General features: G+C 44.9%; 1 protein-coding gene across 2 annotated transcripts in view; it reads right to left on the bottom strand.

Annotated features, from left to right (window-relative positions):
- The window catches only part of TRABD2B (TraB domain containing 2B), a 293,392-nt gene extending 286,438 nt beyond the window's left edge, over positions 1 to 6,954 (bottom strand). The window contains exons 1-2 of one of the 2 annotated variants that reach the window (XM_075759455.1): positions 6,308 to 6,954; positions 5,237 to 5,797 (exon numbers count right to left, since the gene is read on the bottom strand). In XM_075759455.1, coding sequence (XP_075615570.1) covers positions 5,237 to 5,797; positions 6,308 to 6,415 — 669 coding nt within the window. In that variant the 5' untranslated portion in view covers positions 6,416 to 6,954. The remainder of the gene's footprint in view (positions 1 to 5,236; positions 5,798 to 6,307) is intronic. The other variant, XM_075759456.1, reaches the window with a different exon arrangement.
- Positions 6,955 to 22,032: the final 15,078 nt, after the last annotated feature.

Genomic DNA, 22,032 nt, shown 5'->3' with positions numbered 1-22,032 from the left:
TGGATCTTACCAAAGGAGGTGTGAGGGATCAGAGGGAAAGGAAGGGCTCATATCTAACCTGTTCTACAAACACTTCTCGCAGTTATATAAACAATAAATACAATAGATGAATTGCCAGCTGCCCCTCGAGCCATCATTAACTGACTGGATTTTTTCTTAATAGGCATCAAATGCCAGGGTGGGCCTTTCAAGGGGGCTGTGGTGAAGAAGCACACAGTAACTGCCTGTAAAGAGCAACACGTACAGTTAGTTACAGCTATAAAACGTCAGCTGCTGATCCTTTCAGGTGTTACTGTGACTACTGTAGTTTTAATACCTGCATAGTTTCACCCTCAGCAGTTCCCCTGGTAAAGATGTAAAGCAGCTCCACTAGTATTCAAAATGAGCTAATGGAAGGATTTCTATTTCTGCTGTATGAATTTCTACCCCAAGGTTAATTTCACCAGGGGAATTTTTTTTTACCCTGGGAGGGGATAAATGGGGTGATAGTTTAATTAAACCCAGCAAGGTAAAAACTATGTGCACTATGTATAACTACATATAATCAAACCTTTTAACAATATTTCTTTCAACAATATTCAGCAATCAAACCAGATGATACATACTAAACTATTTTTGATGATTCCTGCCCTTTTCATGAAGCCTGAATTTTTTAAAAGCAAAAGGGCACAATTTATATTAGGCAAAACCCACTTTTCCTATAAAAAATAAAATTAAAAAAAATCAATAATACTCCTTCAAATAAACTACACAGACTGTCAAACTAAGTCAACTAGCTCTGAAACTGAGCCCTTTAATCCAGTTTGGAAAACTTTGAGCCTGGATCTTTCATTAGTATAAACAGGCAAATGTCCCTTGAAGTCAGCTCCGAGAGTCCCAGCTTTGTGATCACAGAAATGTGTAATTTTTCAAGGGGACAAGGGAGATGGAATAGCAAGTCCAGGCTGTGGCCCTGTCTATGTATTACTGTGTCGTGCTGTTTTGCCACTGAAGGTCCAGCTCCAAGACTGCAGATCTGTCAGTGACCAAACGTGATAGACCACCCATCGACCTTTTATTAACCAGCACTTGTTCCCCCTCTAATCCTATCACTAGAGTAATCAAAGCTGCCATGTCCCAGGGTTTGATGGAACAGCAGGACCTGGGAAATGAAGACTGATTTTGTTAACAAAGTCATTCCTGCCCCCTGAATGCTGTCTCATTGGTAGAAAGCAGGGAGACGAGGTTTATTTGTGCAGAGAATGAGGCGGCAGAGAAATGAAAAGGGAAGAATGGTGAAGTGTGAAGTTTAATCTGGCACGGTCTGAGGTTTCTTTCTTTGAGGACGTCTCTGATCCAATCAGCACCGGTTTGATATTTAACATCTCCCCCTGCAGTTGGAAATGATAGAGGCCGGAGAAGACCCAAGTCAGGGCTCCGCAAGCCCCAGCCAGCGGAGGGAGAGAAAAAGGGGTGCCAGCAGCTCCCCTCCGGCCTGACGGTTTCCCCCACCGACAGGTCAGGATGGAGTCTGGCCCAACACAAAACTCCCCTCACAAACCTTGGGATTCAGGGCATCTGGCATGAGCTGAATGCAGATTCTCCCTGAAGAGAGCAAGCTCATGATGGGATGGGAGAGGGATTTTATGTCTAACTTGGAGGAAGGGATATCAACACTGTCTCGGTCTGGGGACCCTGCTGAGAAACAGGATCAAACACAAGAGAGAGCTGCCATCCATCTCCCCAGGGCAGAGCAGTTTGGGTAGAGGAGTAAGACCTTCCCCTTGCTACCTGTACAGGCTTTTAGTGGGGATGCGGTGCTGCCTGAGGGCTCTCACCTTGAGTGGGGGTCCCACCACAGCCCTGGGCGATAAGGGTGGGCGCAGGCAGACCTGAGCAGCTGTGAGTTACCATCACCGTCCTCCTTACTCCAACAACAGTATATGTCAGCCTGGGGAGAGCTTTCCACCACAGACCCACATGAGGGTACCAAAGAGGAGGGAAAGCTTAATCATCTCCCGAGCTGACCCTGGGAGGACACATGGACAAGTCCTCACGGCCTGTCATGGCGCTGGTTGCGTTGCCTCTGCCAGGATCCCAACAAGAGAAGGACCTGAATGCCATCTGCCCCTCACCAGCTCTTCTCAGTCCTGGCCCACTTGATTTTGCACTGTTCTGGCCACTCTGTAAATAAACATCTCTGCAGTCAGCCAGAAACATTGTCTCCTTCCTCTTCTTTGCATACCTCTCAGCTCTTTCTGTCCCACCTTCAGTGAAAAACCTGAAACTTCGTATACCAAGGAGCAGTGAAATTTCAACCTGAGCCAAACCTGATCTGAATCCCCCTGTCGCCAGGCTCCCAACCCAACCTTTTACTGTGATACAAACACCCTGCCACCAGCTATACAATACCAAGGGCTGGACTTTGTGTGACCAACAGCTGCCGGAGCCCCAGGAGCAGCAGGGATGCTCCCTCCGCCAGCCCTGCAGAATAGCAGCCAGCCAGCAGGGAAGGAGGGCGATGGAAGCCGTGCTGCCTTGGGAGAGCGGCATGAAACGACGAGCAGAGATTTCAGGGGGAGTGGAGCATCAGACTACAAAGTTTCTGGGTTTACAATGGAAAACAATGTGCCGTACTCTACCTGCAAGAGCTGGCTCTCCAGGAAGCAGCTAATTATATGAGCCACCTTAATCTTTTCATCCGGCTAAGACAATCAACATTTCAAAGCGACGCACAGAATGTTTCAAAGATCGTTCCTGGTCAAAAATGCAAGTGTATCCGCTTTCTTTCAGAGCAGATCAAAACCAAGTACCACACCAGGACCACTCCTAGATTTCCTCCTCCTCGCGGTATCAGATTAACAGATTTGGTGCATGTAGTCAGATTAAATATTTGCAGTAGCACAAAGCTGCCTTTGAGGAGAAGAAAGGAAAAAGCAGCTTTTTTCTTCTATTTTAATTTGCTTAGGGCAAAAATACTGGACTTTGGGGACTGGGGAAACAAAAGCATTGACATGATTCAGCAAGGCACAGTTTTAAAACTTGAATTCTGAATGCAGAAATTATGTGCAGTATTCCCGTAACAGTAATGCTGAAAACAGGTAAAAACTGCTGATGCCCTTAGCAGATTTGGAACTGTAATTTATCACAGATGTTCTCATCAAACTGTGCAAACACCCTACAAGACAAAAGCTGCTCAATTTCTGATTTCCATTTTAGTGTATTTTAATTATGTGTTGCCTAAGGAAGGCTCCAAGACCTGGAATTGGGAGGCGAAACCTAGCAATAGTAATCCACTCCACTAAATTAGCACAGTAATACACCAAGCAGTAGGACTGCCAGACGGTGTGATAACATTACAAATTACTGTTGTTAAACAACTAGCCAGGTGTCAGGATGCATGAAATCTAGAGGAAGCAAGAAAATAAATATCTGGTTTGTTTTGTTTAATTTTGTCTCATGTTGTTATGGTGGCCTTGTTCCCAGAAAAAGTTTCAATCTAGGAAAAAATCCCCCTGAACACTGTTCTATTTTAGCAGCAATGTCAATTCTCTGTAATAATTAAAATGTAGTGTATGTTTTTAGTCAGCACAAACTCTTTTGCATAAATGATTGTTCTTTACTTGCCAACAGCAGTAATACCTTTGCTGTTCTTTTTTAAATTATTATTGTAGCAAAAAGAAGGGGAAATTTTTGTTTCTATTTAAAATTTAGAGATGAGAGAAAAACAGAATTATGCTAAGAACAGCAGTGAGTTTTGTACTCTGTCCCTTTTCTCTGTTGTGCTCTCTCTCCCTCTAAAAAGAAAAAAATGTAATATGATTCACATTTAAAAGGCTTCCAAGTGGTACATTTTTAACCAAGTGCTTTCACGTGCTTGATCCTAACTGCCTTTTTTGACCCAATACAACCAAATGCTATTGGATATCTGGAATGGTTAATTATTTTTACCTCACCTTAAAGAAAGGGTTCAACAGAGAGGATAGGCACTTAAACATTTCAAACAGAACAAGGTAAAATGAATTCCTTCTTTTGCATGTGTGTTAATTAATGCAAAGGTCTTGAGGGGGCTTTCTTTTAATTATTTCTGTTGATAAACAAGAAAATCCTTTCTAAAACGTACGCAACCAATTTTCTCCCATGAAGGCTGTATGCAGAGTTAGACTTCTGGTTGAAATAGCGGGTGAACCAAATGTTAGTGAAAGTCAGACTTTTTCCCCTTAAAACAGTTCCCACTAGACTTCAGGGGAGAAGGGGGTGAAGGCACTCTAAGGACATTTTAATCACACCAAAGATCAGTCCTTTAATCCTTATTCCCACATCACCAAGAATTTTTTTGTTCAAACTAGGACAGTAAGATAAGGCTGGAAATAGGCTGATCCAAAACTAATGACGAAAAGCAGGTTAAAAATGAAATATCATAGCAGTAACTGACACCATCTTAAATTTCCCCAGGATTATTTGTTTTCTTCCACACACATTCATTTCCTGAATTTCTAGTAAATCTGATTTCATATAAACAGTTTCACAAAGCAAAGTCAATAGCTGTGACTGTGTTCCTGATTAATCCACTGAAATGAAATAGATCGCATGGCTTAGTATTTGGTTGTTTAAAGCTAAATCCACTGAAAGAATTCTGGAGTCCAGTTACACCAATAACTTTTGTTTCTTAATCTACATCCGTTTCTTTTGCTGAACTTTACCTGTTCTAAAATGAAGAAAATCCATGCATATTGAACACTTAATTTCCCCCAGTACATAAGGGCAATGTGAGCTAGCTTCTTTTGACCTGGAGCGACTACTAAAAAGACGACTGACAGTTTGCACGTACTTAAATCTATTTGAACAATGTCAAAATTTCTTTTTTCATTGTTCATGCTTCATCCTCTTCCTGACAAGTACCACAGAGCTGCTTTATTTAAAAACAAACAAACAAACAAAAGCACTTTTTACCCAGCTCCAGGACAGGACCGGAGGCGTGTAAGTTTCCCTCAAAAGTGGCAAGCCAGCGGACACACACATTCACACCCTGGACGTTTGCTTCTCAAATAAATAACACACATGATAAACTCACCATACACATCACAGGATTTTTACAGGCAGCACGGATCGGCACGATGGAGAATGGGCAGCCCGATGGAAAGGCCACCGGAGCCCATGAGAAACCTGCCCCGCTGCAACAAGCTTGGGGTTTGCCCCTGTAAAACCAACCAAAACGCGAGGAGGAATAAGCCACGAGGCCCAGGGGTCTCCTTACCTGGGAGAAGTTGAGCCCATTCAGCGGGTGACACTGCTCCTCCACCCTCTCCACCGCACCCGTCGTCTTCTTCATCCTCTCGGCCTCCTGGGCGAGGTAGAGATCGAGCACTGGCACTCCTCTGGAGCGGATGTCCGTCTCCGTCAAGGAGTTCACCATGAGCATCACCCAGACGGGCCTCTTGCGCTCCCAGTTGCCGGCGATGGCATTGAAGAGGTAGTCGGCGTAGAGCCCTTTGCCCCGCTGGTCCGGGGTCATCCAGTGGGGCAGCATCAGCTTGATGTAGTCCAGGTGGCGTTTGAGGCGGCGGTAGAGCTCCCGGGGCAGCACGTCCTGCAGGTTCTCCCCGTGGGGCAGCATCTGGCAGCTGGCCAGCCCCGAGATGGTGTAGGGGTCGGTGAGGTCCAGCTCAAAGTAGACGCTGGAGCTGGCGTGGAAAGCGGCCTTGGAGTTGTCGGGGATGAAGTCCCACACCCGCGTGTAGGGCACGTGGATGGTGCCGAAGAGATAGGCGGGGGGATCACGGCGGATGGTCCAGAGGAAGGAGTTGAGCTCTCCTTGCTGTGGGGAGGACAGCGGGGGCCGGTCAATGGCAGAGGGACAGAGGGGCAAGAGACAGCCCGCGGGGGGGAACGCCACCCTCGGGGGCTCCCTCTCCCCCATCTCCCTGCACAAGCCCCGTCCAGGCTTGGGGCGAGCAAAGCCCAGGGGCGTGAAGGGGCCCACGTAGGACAGAGACCCACCGTGACCCCCGCTCTCCCCCACGGGCGCCCACCCAGCCGCCTCATCCCTCCGGACTCGCACCCGCCTGAGGGCCCCTTCCGCGCCGGGCGTGCGCGCGCGCCGGCACACCGCACCCCTCGCGGGGGACACGCGGGGCAGCGCCACACCTGCAGGGCCACGCGCGTCCGCGTGGGCCGCGCGCACACGCACGGGGGGGAGGGGGGTGTCCCTCCCCCCGCGCCCCCCTCCCCATCTCCGCGCCCCGGCGGCTCCCGCGGAGCGCCGCGACCAGCCGCGCATCCCCGAGCGGCCGCGCCCCCCGGCCCGGCCCGGCCCGGCCCGGCTCACCGAGCGGGGCAGGTCGCACTGCCCCGTGTCCATCTGCTCCCGCCGGGCCGCGGCGTCGGGCAGGAACCCCCCGAAGACGAAGCAGATCAGCGTCAGGTTGAGTTGCATCCCGCTTCCTCTCGCTCTCCTCTCTCTCCTTCCCAGATGAGCCTTTTTGGATTTCTAGGATCTTTTTTTTTTTTTTTTCCCTCCCCCTCCTCCTGCTCTTCCCCCTTTTTTTTTTTTTTGGCTTTTTTTTTTTTTTTTTTTTTTTAAAAAAAACTTTGCCAGTCCCATCTGCATCTGACAAGTGCAGGGGGAAGGACTGGCCGCCCCCTCCCTCCCATGCTCTCCCCCCTCCCGCCCTTTCCCACCCCCACCCCCTCTGGCTCCGGGCTTGTCAGAGGCGCTGGATGCTTTGGGGAGGACGGTTCTCATCGCCAGCCTCCGCCATGCTTTGATTTTGCAGACCGGAGAAGCTCCCTTCCCGCCCCGCCGGTTCGGGAGGCGGTTGGGGAGGAGGGAGGAGGAGGAATAGCCAGAAAATAAAAAAGTAAAAAAAATAAGAAGGTTTTTTCTTTTTTTTTTTAAATTCAGCGGCGAAGAGGGGCTTCCGCGGCGCCCCGGGAAAGGCGGGCGCTGCTCCGCGGGGCGGCGGCGCACTCCGCACCGGGGAGGCCAAACTCGGGCTCCGGCGGAAAGTTTCGCGCAGCCGCTCCGGCCCGCCCGCGCCTCCCGCCAGGGGCCGCCGCCCGGGGCCGCCGCTAGGGGGCGATGGCGGCCCAGCGCTGCCGCGCGGTGGCCGCAGCTGAGGGGCGGTGGCGTTCCCGCTCGCCCGCCGCCGCCTGGCCCGCCGCCCCTCAGCCGCGGCGGCACCTGCGTGGCCCTTCCCTGTCTTTAAACACTAAAAGTAGAAAATAGAAAAGTTTCGACAGTCCCGCACTTTAAAAACGTCACAAAATCGCTCGGACAGGGCTTGTGCCGGGAAGGAACTGAGAGCAGCCGGCTCCTCATGGGATGGATGCCCTGAGGCGCCCCTCCTCAACCCTCCGCTAGCTGCTCTGACCCCGATCGGCTCCCAGGCGTGAGGCAACACGTCCTCACAGGCGCAGCTTTCCCCTGGCCTCTCTGAAACCAGAGGCAGCGAAGCCTCGCTGAGCGCAGGGGTGGAGGGCAGGTCAAGGACATGGACCCTACATGGTGCTGGCAGCATCATGCCCCGAGCCTCAGCTATCCTCGCAGGTATGGCTGCCCCAGGGGGGTCCCCCACCTCCTCAGCCTCACAGGAGGATGGAAGGAAACTTCTCTCTCAGTGCTTTCAAAACGTGCATCTTTCCTGCTCACGCTGTTTGCTATCCAGCATCCACCTGGACTGAAAAGCCTCAGGAGGAAGCACCTTCCTCCCAGACCTGAGCTGGTTCTTGCCGACAGGAACACATCCAGAATCCCTGAGGGTCTGGAGCTTTCTTTGGAGGTTGTTGCAGCAGGCGCTGTTCAAGCTTCCTCCCAAGTGTCCATCTCTGTTAAAGCTGCGGGGTTTCGGAGCAGAGGACAGGCTGACAATGCCTGTCACCGCTGCCTGCAGGAACTCCTGCCTCTGGATCTGTGTGGGGCAGGGGTGCGGGTTGGGGCACCGTACATAGCCCCTTCTCCCTGCAGGACACCACCCAGCCTGGCTGTATGCAGTACATGCTGCAGAGCAGATCCGGATCCCAACCTTCCCACCACCTCCACGACTGTGAGCCCTTTCCAAAACTGGGAAGTTCCTCACTGTATTAAGAAAAATCAAAGCTACCAAAGTTTTCTTGATGAAATACAGTCATTACTAGTATGAGGCAGGGTCCTTGCTCTGGCAAAACTCAGAGCAGAGCCAGCAGGAGTTTTGCCAAGGATGGTGGCAGACTCAGGCCCAGCTGGCTATTAACGTGGCTTCCCGACAGCTCTGTGAAGACTGAGAGGAACACCGCTTGCTGTGGTTACTGATGAACAAATGCAGCTGCATGGGCTGCTGAAGGGACTTTCAAACCACCATGTGTGCATCTGGTGGACTCTGCTCCTGACCTCCAGAGGCAGAGAGCATTCTAACCATGGCGTCAGGACCAGCGACTCCTTTCTAAGCAGGGACTATCATCCTCTGCTCTCTCTTCTCCTCCCAGATCTTCCAGCCAGGTAAAAATCATGCAAAGGAGCAAGGGATTGGTTTTCCTCATGGTGTTTCTAGTTCCTGCAAAGAAATACTTAATTTTCTGGTTCTACCCTGAGGGATAAGGTTCAGATGAGAGAAGGAGATGGAGGGACAGAAAGAGGCAGAAGGTTTTTTAGCCCACAGCATGTCCCGTCACTGTGGCACAGAATGGGGCAGTGAGACAACCGAGTCATGGCCACACTGGGTGCCGGTGGCCTGGAGTCACCTGTGGCCCCATGCTGTTGGGACACAGGGTGGCAGCAGGCAGGTGTGCGCTGCTTTGTAGGCAGTGAGCTCTCACATGCCCTCCCCGCCCCATCTGCCCTTGAGGGACACCACACTGGAGCCTCTCAACTTGTTCCCCCGGCACTGCCAGTGTGACGACACAACCCTGCGAGGAGGGGGAGGGCAGGGCCTGGCTGCACGTGCCCATGCCACCTCTCTCTCTCCAGCAGCTCCACCTTTCTCCCAGATATGCCTCAGTATTCACTCCCAGCCCACCCGCAAGCGTGCAGGGTGCTGGACGGTCACTGTAGGTGGCTGAGCACCCACCTGAAATGAAGTCTGGAGCAGGAAGGCTGGTGCAGCCTGTGTCCCAGAAGATGCAATACCACAAGGGCTAATTCCAGTCACAACACTGTATCCTGTTGTTTTTCCCTAAACTGCCACAAATCATTTAAAAGCTACAGGCTTGGTGCTGTCATGACACTCTAGTACCGGCTTTACTGCATTCATTCACAGCTGGACCAAACTGCATCCTTGTGTTAGCAAATGCCACTTCCAAAGTGACATGGCTGTGCTTGCCTGACCGAGTGGCTTTGACTTGGCCCACCCTCTTTCCACCTTCTTCCCAATCTCTTTCAAAGTAGTGAAAGAACAGAGGGACCTTCTCAGAAGGTTGGTAGGGACATCTCCAGTGACATGACTCAACATCTCACATGCTGGAGAAGATGCCTGGGAGGTCTCTAAGGTGATGTGAGGCCCTATTCAGTCATGGTGCCGTGTTGTGAGGTAGGGTGATTACCCTCATCAATGGCATACGTATCAAAGCACCCAGGGCAAGAACAAACAAACATCTTTGGCACTGTGCTCATCTTAGCCAAAAGGCAGGTGTGTGGGGGGGGGGGAGGGCATAGCAAGTTTTCCAGCCATTTCCCTGAACGCAGCCCTGATGTTGCAAGAACTGCCTAGCTGTGAAAACACAGCCTCGCCTTGATTTATGCCGCTTGTGGGTAAGATGACTAAGAAGAAGAAGGGGCGGGGGAAAAAAAAAAAGAGCAGAACAGGAACAGAAATCCCAGTGGGAGCGTGATGCGGGCGTGTATGGATTTGGTGGGACAGTCAGGTTGGCGAAACTGCAGCCAGAGCTTCAGGCAGTAGGAAGAGAAGACCACAAACCACATGATATGTATCACGATGTTCCACCTAAGATACAAAAGCATGCCACAAGCTTTTATGAAGACAACTCTTTGGTAACAGCAAGGGAAATTAATTCTTTTGTGTAGTTGTAACATTTTTTCTCCTTCAGATGAGTTCCATATGTCCTTGTGATTTTTTTTCCTTTAAACACAGCAGTTTAGAACGAATCTTAAGTAACGTTTAGCCTGCTTCTAAAGTAAATATTTACAAAAACATTAAATAATGGTTCTGATCTTTGGAAAATGTATATTGCTCCCTACCTGCTACTGTTTTGTGCCTATCTGGAGTAATAGAGAAGCTTTGTAGTAAACCCCAAGGCTGTAAGAGCAGTATAGCAATGTGATTAGCAGCAATCAGATGGGAAATACTGACTATTAAAAACTGTGAAGAGATAAGAGGGATAAACTGCAAGGGGAAGGTTACATTATTTTGTTTTAACAAATTTCAAGAAATTTAATGGGAGAATAGGCTTTTAATCTTACAAAAACTGTATTGGTTTTTGGAAGCATAATAGTGTTAGCTGATATTTATGTCATGTATCATCTTCAAAGAGCTTTACTAAATAAATATTAATCATTTCACCAACCACTTAAAGGCAACCACTTCAGGGGTGCGGTGAGGCAACAACTTAACAAGTAAGTTGTACTGAGATAGGAAGTGAAGACAGCCAGATTCAATAAGGAGTCCGTGTGGGTACAAAAAATATTTGTGGAGGCTTTAACAGTATCTTTAATCAGGCAAAACAAAATCCCATGGAATAGAGGGCAGATTTCTTTATTAATGAGAAGCTGGCATTGGAACTTGTAATTACAGTGTGTTTTCAACGGGTAAAGAAGATTATTAGATCTGAGAGGAAACAGTTTGTGAGGGATCAGTATTTGCATGCAGGGAAGTGTAACTTTTTATCAGAACATGCTCCATACAGGGCTCACTACCCTTTTGTCTCTTCGTCTTCTCTCGCCCTCCTCCCAGCAAAAATATCACATTGTTGGCCCGTGCCATATCAGTATTTCCCTGTCTCTGCCATGGTGTACTTTCTTTTGAAGAATTTTAAAGCACAGAGTGGATTTCAGTCTCTGCATTTCTTACACCTTTCCTGTAACAAGGAACTCTGGCTGACCCACTGACTGTCCCAAAAGCTGTCCTGTGTCAAAACTGGAAGGGTCAGAACCTAGCTTTTCCTTTTTCCACAAATGCAGCTGAAGGTGTCTTCTGCTCCTGCCAGAGATGGCAGATGAGATTCAACGTTTTTGTACACTACAGATCATAGAATAATTTAGGTTGGAAGGGACTTTATGAGGTCCAACCACCCTCACTGTGAACAGGGTTAACTTCAATGTTAGATCAGCTTGCTCAGGTCCAATTAAAGATCCTAATTAGATTTCTCTGCTCTGTCACGCGCAGGTGGCATTATATGTAGCTGTCCTGGACTCTAAAAGTAATAAGCCTAAAGCGGTTGTACTGCTAGCTATCATGCCATGACTTGTTATTTGCCATGCCACCTGTGCTGTGATGTGTCTAGCAAATACAGCAAATACGGATTTTCCTGCAGAAGATTGATTTTGATGTTAGCAGTTGTATTCACATGTAACATCATTGTTCAGTCATGCAATTCATGATTTGAAACATGCAGTTGTCAGAGGAACAAGCCTCTACTACTTAAGGCTGTCACACTGAAACTGCTGAATTATCACAACTATTTTAACGTTTCACATCTTTTTTTCCTGTATGTTACAAGCAGTACAATGTAGTCACTGTAGTCTGTCTTATATTTCCTTGCCTGTTCATCCTCCTGTGTCCAATTCAGTGTCTTTTGTCTCAGCGTTCCAGAAACAACCAATCTAGTTCTTGAAGAAAATCCCCTCTCAATCCTAACATCCTCCCTTCTAAGGACTAGGTATGAATTTTGCAGACCAACCAGCATTAATAGCTTGTATTACATTTTGCAAAGTCTCACCTTGTGCTGTGGCCTCTGCAATGACAGACCACATCCTGCCTGAGACTCGGCGTGTAAATATGCTGAAGAAAACCTTTCCCAGTGTCAGACTCTGGTATGCATTCTCCCTCTGTATAAAGTTTAGTCTGCATTTGTGAATGTATATAATATTACACGTGCACACACCTAGGAAGGTGTATGTATCTATGCATGCGTTTATATATATTAGTGTGTTTATATATACATATACATATAGAGATCTATACATGCATACACACACACAAAATTATAGGATAGGTGAGTGCTATTAGTGCTCCGTTATACGTTTTTCAGCTCTTTTTCCCATCCTTTCAAAGATATTCTGGATTTGAGCCCAGGGAGACAGAAGCCTGTCCTTCTCTGTTGTCTTTCTAATACAAGTATGGTGGATCCGTTCTTTTTGAGATCTTCTTCCTGCAACTTAAACAGAACATTACTGTCGCATTCCTAAAACACATTAAATCAGAGAAATAGGGGGACAACAGGTCTGAAAGCCACTCATCCACCTGAGCAGAAGTAATCTCCCTGCTGCATAGCAAAGGCTGTAGCTGGTTTTCTAGCACAATAGATTATCTCCTTGAGTCCTAATAAGCAAAGAGATTTCTTCCTGTTCAGCATAGTTCAGTGTGCTGTTCCAGAAGCTCCACTTAATTTCATAAACAGTTCAAACCTCTTTCATGTTCAGAGAATGATTGGGAGTTCAGCTGCTCGAGAGTCCTTTAAATATTCCACTCTTTATTGTCATTCACTATGTTTTCTTCTGGTTTCTAGGTTGCCATTGGTTTCTACAACCTTGGTATCATATTATGTTCGTTGGCATTTATTAATGAGAAGCCTGAGAGGGGTTCTGTAAGTGGGATGAGTCGTTATTATAAAACAGCTAAACCAGCCCTCCAAGACAGCACTTCTGAAAGAGTCGTCTATGCGTGACTGTCTTTCTCCTAACCTGGAACAGAATATTCCAAGCAAATGCAATAACTTGGTGCATATGTCTGAAGTAGCTGATTTACCAACAGCATTCCTGTTCCAGGAGCTTTGAACACACATAATGGACATGCAAAATGTGCCAATATTTTGGTAATTTGGTTTAAAAAATGCTGCTTTTTTTTTTTTCTTTTGGAGCTGGTGGAATATGGCTTACATTTGTTGCGTGTGTATAGGCCTGCTCCTTATTAAACTCATGGTCCTTTTTTCCAGTAACCACTTCAGTGCTGTGAATCAACATAACTGGTTCAGAAAAACACCATCTGTCGATTGGATAAACAAAAGTCTAGTTAGCTGGAAGTTTAATAGATCACAAAGTCTCACCAAGTCCACTTTTATGTTAATAAATTCCACCATGGAATATTTTCTGATGTCACATGGCAAAACTGCCCTAAATAAATAGCAGCTGAAGCATTTTCCATTATTTATCTTAGTGTTTTGTGAGCTTAACAATAGAAATTGGCCAGGATCTGAACTTCCCTAATCTTGAAGTGCCATATGGGTCTGTATGTTGGGTTTCATGAATCTGGCACAAGAAGATTTCAAAGATTTCATCTAGCCTGACCAGAGTTGGGTCAGATGGACCTTCACTATCCCAACCAGATGTCCATGTCACTTAGGAGTGAGGGCTGCGAGTAGCACTCGGTAATAGCCACTGACCTCATCTTATCCATCCTGTGGCCAAATTATTCTTTCCCATTTTGTGGAACAGGCTGCCCAGGGAAGTGGTGGAGTCACCATCCCTGAAGGTATTCAAAAGACGCATAGATGTGGTGCTTAGGGACATGGTTTAGTGGTGGACTTGGCAGTGCTAGGCTAACAGTTGGACTTGATGATCTTAAAGGTCTTTTCCAACCAAAATGATTCTATGATTCCAGGATTCCTGGATAGTGCTATGGTGTGAGATGCCTCATCTACCACCTGTGCTTGGAAAGACCTCCTCTGAAAGTCAGCTATTTCTTTCCCTGCCAATCTAGTCTGTTTTTAAAAATTTCCCATGGTAGAGGTTTAGTGTGTCAGCAAGTATAGCTCAGGTGGTTCTTTCATGACCTGTCCCCATTTTCCTGAGTGGAAGATTTGGTCTACAGGTGGATTCAAGGAGAGCTCTTCCAACAGTAGCTGGTTTACCATTCTGAGCTATGGAGTTTGTCAGAGATGGTCTAGAGGATCTCCCCATGAAGGTAATTAGACTGTTCAGCTGCCAAATTTCACTAGGAAGCTTTCATGTCTTCAGAGAAGGGTTATTCCCATTCCCTGCTGTTTCAAATCAAGCACAGGAAACACTTCCAAGAGTATATTCAAGTCCAAGGTCCTTCCTGAGTAAAACTATTGTCAAGACTGTACCAGTTTACCAGTTGGTATAGATAGGAGCGATATTACCTGGCTGCCTTTTGCGTGACCATCAGATGCCTTTTTGGTTCTGGTTAGCTGCACGTTGTTTTTTAATAGTAGTCCAGAACAAAATGTACTCTTGCTCCTCTGGATCTGTATGCAAATACTTGATGAGACCTTCCAAGTCATCCTAAGTCCATTAAAAAGGGTGAATAACAGATTTGCTTAAGATATTGTAAAATTAGAGAGGAGATCACTAGACTAAGGAGGAGGACTCTGCTTTAGGTAGAACTGCTAGTGGTGCTGAGAGACCCTGAGGCTGGAAGTTTATTCCAGCACTACAGCAATGCTTTTGCACGGTCATCACAGGGATGGTATTTTCTCTCAATGTCAACACAGCCTGTGGCAGTGTTTCCTGCCAAATGGACTACTGGGGCCGCTGCAGCCAGTATGTGCTAGTCTCTCCACACATAGTCTTCCAGGGCACCTGCTGCTGGAGAAATTTGACTGACTCCCTTTGTGAGGAAACCTGGTATCCCTTGTCCTCTCCCACAGGAGGAAAATGACGGCTTTTTCAATACCTGTAATTTTCTTGTAATGTTGTCAGTTCTCTGTCCAAATCACCAAACATGATTTTGTCCTAGTTTTAGGAAACCTCAGATGAGGAGCAGGACATATGTATGTTGTACAACCACACATATAGTATGGAGTCCTACTTGTTTCTTTCTGTTCCCTGGAAACAACTTCGGCTGGTTTGGGTAAAACATGTAAATGTACTTCATCTTGAGAAAGAAGCTTTAACATTTCAGATCCTAGTAATCTTGCCCTTTCCTTCCTCCTGTGTAACTCAAAGTGGCTTATATATTTGAGATCCAGCTGTGCATGCTTGGATCTGTGATACTCAGATTGTACTTTGAAGCTACTCCTGCCCTGAAATCACACTGTGTATCTCCATTACAAGCTGTAGGGAAGAATTAATCAAATAAATCCTAATGCTATGCTATGCTAAAGCACATCACAACTTACCTATCTCTTCTTACATTTCTTCTGATTATTGCAGAACTGTAAAGCTCTTCTTTTGTTTCTTTGAAGCAAATTTACAATAGCCCCAGTAATCCTTTTGCACTTGAGAAAAAGTAAACCTTTCACACTATTGCAAGTCCCTAAAATGCCTGCAAGGGCTCCTGTGCTGAGCTCTGTCCGTATGTGTATCAAATGTTAGCTGTGAACTGGAAGGCTGTGGCCGGGTCATCTTTTATCTATGTGGTAGGATCCCAATATCAGTTTATCACAGAAGTCACTATTTTAAGTGCACTCTTTTTTCAAAGCGTTTTCAGCAGACAAAGAGAAAATACTGTCTGTTTTGAAAATGTGTTTATAGTGTACTGTTGGTCCCAGTCTGCGTCTAGTCACTTTTAGTCTGCCTGCATGAGGAGTTAGGCTAGTCTCTCCTGGTGTTAGCACTGGTCATGTGGAGAGCACCGAGAAAGCAGGGAAGAAACAATAGAATAAGGAAAAGTCATGATTTGGCAAGAAGAATGAGCTCTCCCCACTTTTTCAGAAACTATGAAACTTTTTGTTTTCATATGGAAGTAGATGTTGCAGACAATGTAAAATCTGAGCTGTGCTTTCTGAGCACATCCTTTTGTTGAATCTCTCTAAATGCCTAGCCCTATGATAATAGCTATCCTATAAACATGAAACAAAAGGACAGATTATGTATGTATTTTTGTCAAGAGCAGAGAAATATAGGCACAATAAACCCAGAAGTTCGCAGGGTGAAGTAAAAAAGAGACTTTCTTTTCGGAAGCAAAAAGTTACGACTATTTGAATCTCACTGGGATGATGTTCACTGGGATCATCAGTCATACGTTTTGTTGTTGTTGCTAACTTACACATACACACAGAAACTGCCTTTCATGGATGAAAAATGTCTTGCTTATTCACGAGCCCTGTAGAAATAAACATTATTTTATATATATGTACTGCTGGCAGTGAGGATTTTATTTTTCATGCCATGTGCCAAGCTTTCATTAGTCAAAGTGTGAAAAATCCCATTTGCTGCATTTTGGAGAGTTCATGTTCGAAGCATTTAGAGAGCAATTCACTGATCTTTCAATCACTGGAGAAGGGATCACCCTGGGAGCTGACCAGTCCCATGGGACTCAGCGGTTGTGCTTTAATCCTCAACTTTGTAACCCACCCTTTTCTTGACTTTGGGCAAATTGCTTCATCTGTCCACATCTTGGATCCCCAATGACAAGGATCAAGCTTTCAAGTCATAAATTTGTTCAGTCATATAAACTTAATATATCTCAGATACTATATGGTGGTAGTCACATGGTCAGACTCTTCAAGCTAAATAAGTTTGATAAATGGAAGCAAGTCTGGCAAAATATAAGTTTTGGAGAAGCTCCAGAGCACAAACAGTGTGAATCCTTGATTTCACTCTACACCATCACACAAAACCGAGCACACTTTTCTGTGCACTTGGATCTCTTCCTGCTGGAGTCCAGGTCCTGGTCTCTTCATCCCAAGCCTACTTGGGGCTGATACAGGGAGATAGGATCCCTGCAGTGTCCTTTCTAAATGAGGTAATTGTGGAGACAGTAAAGGATCATGGAGTATGTAGAGCTGCCCTGGGAATGGCTTTAGCTTGATGGATTTAACCCAGTAAAACTGTGTATGTACCCATGAACATGTAAACTGAACATGAGTTTGAGATCCTGTTCCTACCTGTGCTGGTGAGCTGTCTCTACTGTTCCTATTCCTCTGTGCAAAATAGGAAGAGCATAAGAACCAACATGAGTAACATCAAACCCTCTGCTTATTCAGATGGAAAGTATTGCCTAAGTCCCCAGGGTTACATGAACTAATCCTAGGAGTTTGCTTTCTTTCTCAGAAGTGGTGTTGCCAAGTTCTGGACAGAATTTACGGAACAAGTCTCTTGGCATCATAATTTATTGCAAAGGAGGCCTGAGTTTATCAACTGAATTCTAGATGATGGAGCCTTATATCAATTCTTTAAGTGTCCTTTTTGGCTTCTTTTTGTGTTCCTTCTCTGCCCTCATCAAGATGCCCAATGAAACACTTAAATCCATTTTCACCCTCTTTAGAGGCACCGACGCTAAAGCAAATGAAATATTATTCTTTCTGAGTAGTAAATTTATAGCAGGCAATAACAAATCCATAAGAATTTATATGGCCTTTTGCCAAAGAAACCAAGGATTTGAATCCATATACTGAAAAATATACGCATATCTATTCCTGTGTTTAAGGAGCTGTGGGAAATCCATTTTTTTTCAAGTGAAATGAGACACAAGCACCCCAAATCACCTATGACCTTCCTTTTAAAGCCTGAGTGTCATCAGAAGGTTAAAGCTTCATTAAGACTTTCTCATGCCTTTAGCTCCCTGACATATCTAAGGGAATGAAGGTATGAGAAGAATGAAGGCATCATACCATCAAACAACCGAGCTTCCCATTATCCATGCATGGGACAATGTGACTCGAGGCTCAGTGTCAGTGTCTGCCCACTGAGATAAGGACTAGAAGCCTTACCAGATCCTCCCCTGAAGGAGCCATGGAAGATGGTAAGATATTCCCTTTGAACTGAAGCAACATATATCAGCGTTCCTAAAACCAAACCACACCTGGTCTCTTGCAACCTCTATTCATTATCTTTTGATAGTTGTAAGCTTGCTGCCCCTCTCTTAGCTAACTCCCCACAAAAGGCAATGTGTTATCCTTCCAGTAAGCTGCATGTTCACTGGCTAACACCTCTTCTTTTACTCCTCCCATTCTCCTGGGTTGCTTCTCTTGTGCTTTGATCATGTTGGTAGGAGGATAAATGAGATATCAATATCAAACCAGCCTGGAGGATTTGGACTTCCTGTTCTGAGAAACCCCTTGAGAATAACTGACTACCGCAGTGGGTTTTTATCTTGTATTGCTCAGGCAGCTCAGGTCTCCATGGCTCAATAGTTAAGGGAACCTACTAGATCTCTAGATGGGCATTTCCCAGGCTGCTTACTACCAGTGCACAGTTGTGGATCATATCTCCTGCAGAGCTTGCTTTAATGTTTTTGGCAAATCTCACCATGTCCTCACTAGTCTTCATTTGGCTATGCATGTGGAAGTCTTCAGACATGTCTGCAGTCGGATACTAGCCGTGTTTTCAATCAACACAATTCAGTTTTAAATTATAGCTGTAAGAGCTTTTCAGTCTGTGCTGACAAGATTGGTCCTAAAAAAAAAAAAAAAAAAAAAAAAAAAAGACAACTCAAAACCAATGTGCTTTGGGGAGAAGAAGGGAGGGAAAGTGACATCCATTCTGGGAAGAAAAGAGCAAGAATAACAAAATCTGGCACCCTGGTCTGTCTTTGCTCTAATGATGCATCTCCATGTGCTTTGTGTCCTTTGGTAACACTGCCCTTTCCGTGCCATGTTGTGGATCATCAGATGAGGAAGCTTGGCCCAAAATAAACGCCAGGCTGCTTTTCATCTCAGGGATTTGTTTGTGCCAAGCGAACAAAGTGACTTCTTTGTGGCTGTTTGCATTTGTCGTTCCAAGTTGTCTGAGCACTAGCTTATAAATACACACCACCGATTGATAGCCTCAATATGTCCAGTCGGACAAGCTTTGCATGCTGGCAAGAAAAGGATTTGGCTTGCCTTAATTATTTTTGTTTTAATACTTTTTAAAATGTTCAATATAAATCAAAGATACTGTAAATACAACTCAGGAGGAGGGGATTCCTTCCTTACCCATTTTGTAGACTGGGTTTCTGACCAATAATTTTAGGTAAATTTTCAGTTTCATGTTTGTATTCTTTACAGTCATGTATGTAAAGGGATGCTGCCAAGATAGGTATGTAATTTAATATCATTGACATTTTTAGATTGCTTTTAATGCCAAAATAAAATTAAGTCAGAATTTTATCAACTTACCTCCTCTTAGAGGGGATGCAAGGTATGAGAGAAACGTGAAAGGCTGAGCTGTTCTGAGCTCTGCCATAGGAGTGCTAATGGAAAGCCAAGACCCCGCTGCCCTGGGCCCGTGATCACAGCGGTGACTCTGAGCAGTCTGAGCTAAACCCGGAGTCGTGGGGACTGGAGGCCAAATCCTGACTACTTCATTGGGGAATGTTCAACCTTCTAGACTCAATTTTTTTCTGTGCCCACCCCCAGCCCCCACCGCTAAAAAACAATGCTGGTGAAAAGTGCCTCTTTGGGAATTTAATTTGTATGGAAAACATTTTATTTTTGTATCCAAATCTTCTGTGTAGGGTTTTCCATTTGCTTTTAGCAAAGACTATTTTTCTCATCCAAAATTCTTAGTAAGAAACTGAATGCTTTTACCAAAAATGGGTATCTTTTCCTTCCCCTTCACCTCCTTCGCCATTCACAACATCCCCCAGACCCCTGAAAACAAGCTAATTGAGAGAATGCACAGTTCTTTTAAAAATTTCCCATGGAAATTATTTTGTTGTGGTTAATGCCTGCTCTGTCTCTCTTCTTCCTGGGGCTGGAAGAAAATTCCTCAAAAACATTATCAGCCAGTGCATCTCTACAGCCCAAGTGAGGTTCTAAACATCTCCTTTATTCATTTATATGATAATCCAGTAACCATAATTGTGGTCACTGGCTTATTTGCAATTTGTATACTGAAATAGTTGTGCACAGTCATTGGATCCCTGTTCAAATATCTCGCAGCCTTAGATAAATTTCAGCAAGAATGCAGTGATATGCTGTGCGTTATATGTATAAGTAAGTGCATACTTATTTTTAAATTAATATGCATATTTATATATAAATATATACATATAGTTGGAAGTGAAAGATCATGAGATGAGCTTTCTGTGCCTGATCTTAGCTTTGCTTGGAAACAAGCTTTTCCAGTGTGACCTGGAAACAATGTCCATGCAGAGCAGGAGGCAAAGGGACCCAGGTCACTTTTACACAGTGGTTAACGGTTTCTCTGGTTCTGGTGCAAAAAGAGAATACAGTGCCCTGTACATGCATGACAGCATGGGAAGGTACATGGTGTATCTGCATGGACTGAACTGGCCAGCTTCAGTCTGTTCCAGGCATTCTGATACACAGTGAATGAGCCTTCGTAGAGTCTGATCCACGTGAAAAAAGCATGAAAGGAAATAGATGTGGGGATCTGTGGCCCTTTGTAAATCCTTTTTGCAGGAATGGGCTTCTTACTTGCATTTATTGCTATGTGTGTAAGTTAGGAGGCATGTAGTATAAATTGAAATCTAATTTTTTCTTTGAAGCTATTAACACCCACCCACAAGCAACAGGAAACAGACTTCAACTTTAATTAGTACCAACACATTCAAAATTCACCCTATATTTGCCTTCAAGTGCAGCAAAGCAGCTTCAAAGCTAAAAGCTTCTTCACTTTCTAAGTAATAATGAGGTATTAATGAGGCAATTAGGGGCTTGTAAACATGGTGTCAAAGAGATATGAACTAATCACCAGCAACAGGAAAAAGACAGATCCCTCTGACTTCAGTGCTCCGCACTCTCCCTAGCCCCCTGAGGCATTCTGGGCTTGTAAACTAATCCGCAAAAATGTTCTAGATTAATTCAAAACACTATCCTCTTTTTAATTCCCTGACTGTCTTTGGGCTTGTTTCTGAATAGATGCTCTGTGTGAAGGCTTTTAAATACACACTTTTGTTATTGCAATAAAACCCAGATTGAAGTTCTCTTGCACTAAGCTGTCAATTTATATTTGGCTCCCTTCGTAGATACATATGAAATACTTCTAAATTGTTTGTTAGAATATCTTTTCCAGTATAGTTCCTTTTAGGCTATTTAATTGAAAAAATAAAGCATGTAATTTAATTGGAACCAATGAACACCACTTTTTTTTTTTCTTGAATGTAAAATATTAGGGTTGAAAATGAAGGATTAAATACACCACTTAAATCCTGGAGTGATGCAGATAAGGCAAGGACAAATGTTTCTCCTCACAGATTTGTTAGCCGGACTGTTAGACTAGGATTTGATCGCACTAATTTGCTGCACAATTTTATGTGAATTGCTTTTATGATTCTTGTTTCCTTGTAACAATACAGTTCTGATCTGATCTAGCTAGTGCCTGAAATCAACCTGTCATGCTGCTTTCTGTTGCTAAAGGAAAAGTCACAGCAGATTTATCCACAGTAAGGTATTAAATGTGGTCCTACCTTCATGATGCATTTTGAAGTTGTTCTTATTAGAAAATATGATTCCAAAGAACTTTTTTTCTAAATCCATGTAGAGAAAAAAAAAAGCAGGAGAAAAAATGGCTCAGATATTCACAAGACTCCAGGCAGCGAGGCTTTAGGAAAAAGCATAGACTGAAGAATTTCCTAAGCTGGAAGCAAGCATATCCTTACAGCACCCCTGATATGTACACTCCAAATCTTCATGTGACAGTTGAAATTCTGACCTCGCTCCTTCCTTTAAATTATCTCCACAGATGGTATTGCTCCACAACTGAAAGTATTACTGATTTGAGAGAGGATTTTTGGATATGGCCTGTTGTCTCCTGGAGATTAGGGTGAAATTCCATATCCTTTCTCTGCGTGATCTCATTACAGTCAGCTCTCTAGGGGTGAAAAGTGAGTTCACTAAACCAACTTATTGTGAAAAAATATTTTGAAACATAACACATTGTGGTTTGATCCTGCGTTCTCACAGGTATATGTTGGAAATCACTTGGTTGAAGTCAGTAACATGTGTGTTAAGCTCTCAGAAGTGAAAACAGAACGGAGGCTCTAATAGTTTTTCCTACATCAGGAATTTGATCTAATCCACAGGAAAATTGTACATGAGTTCAACAGTCCAGCA

Source organism: Balearica regulorum, chromosome 8, assembly GCF_011004875.1.
Source record: "Balearica regulorum gibbericeps isolate bBalReg1 chromosome 8, bBalReg1.pri, whole genome shotgun sequence".
Lineage (NCBI taxonomy): Eukaryota > Metazoa > Chordata > Aves > Gruiformes > Gruidae > Balearica > Balearica regulorum.
The sequence above is the reverse complement of the archived record's forward strand: the minus strand, read 5'-3'. Positions and strand labels throughout refer to the sequence as shown.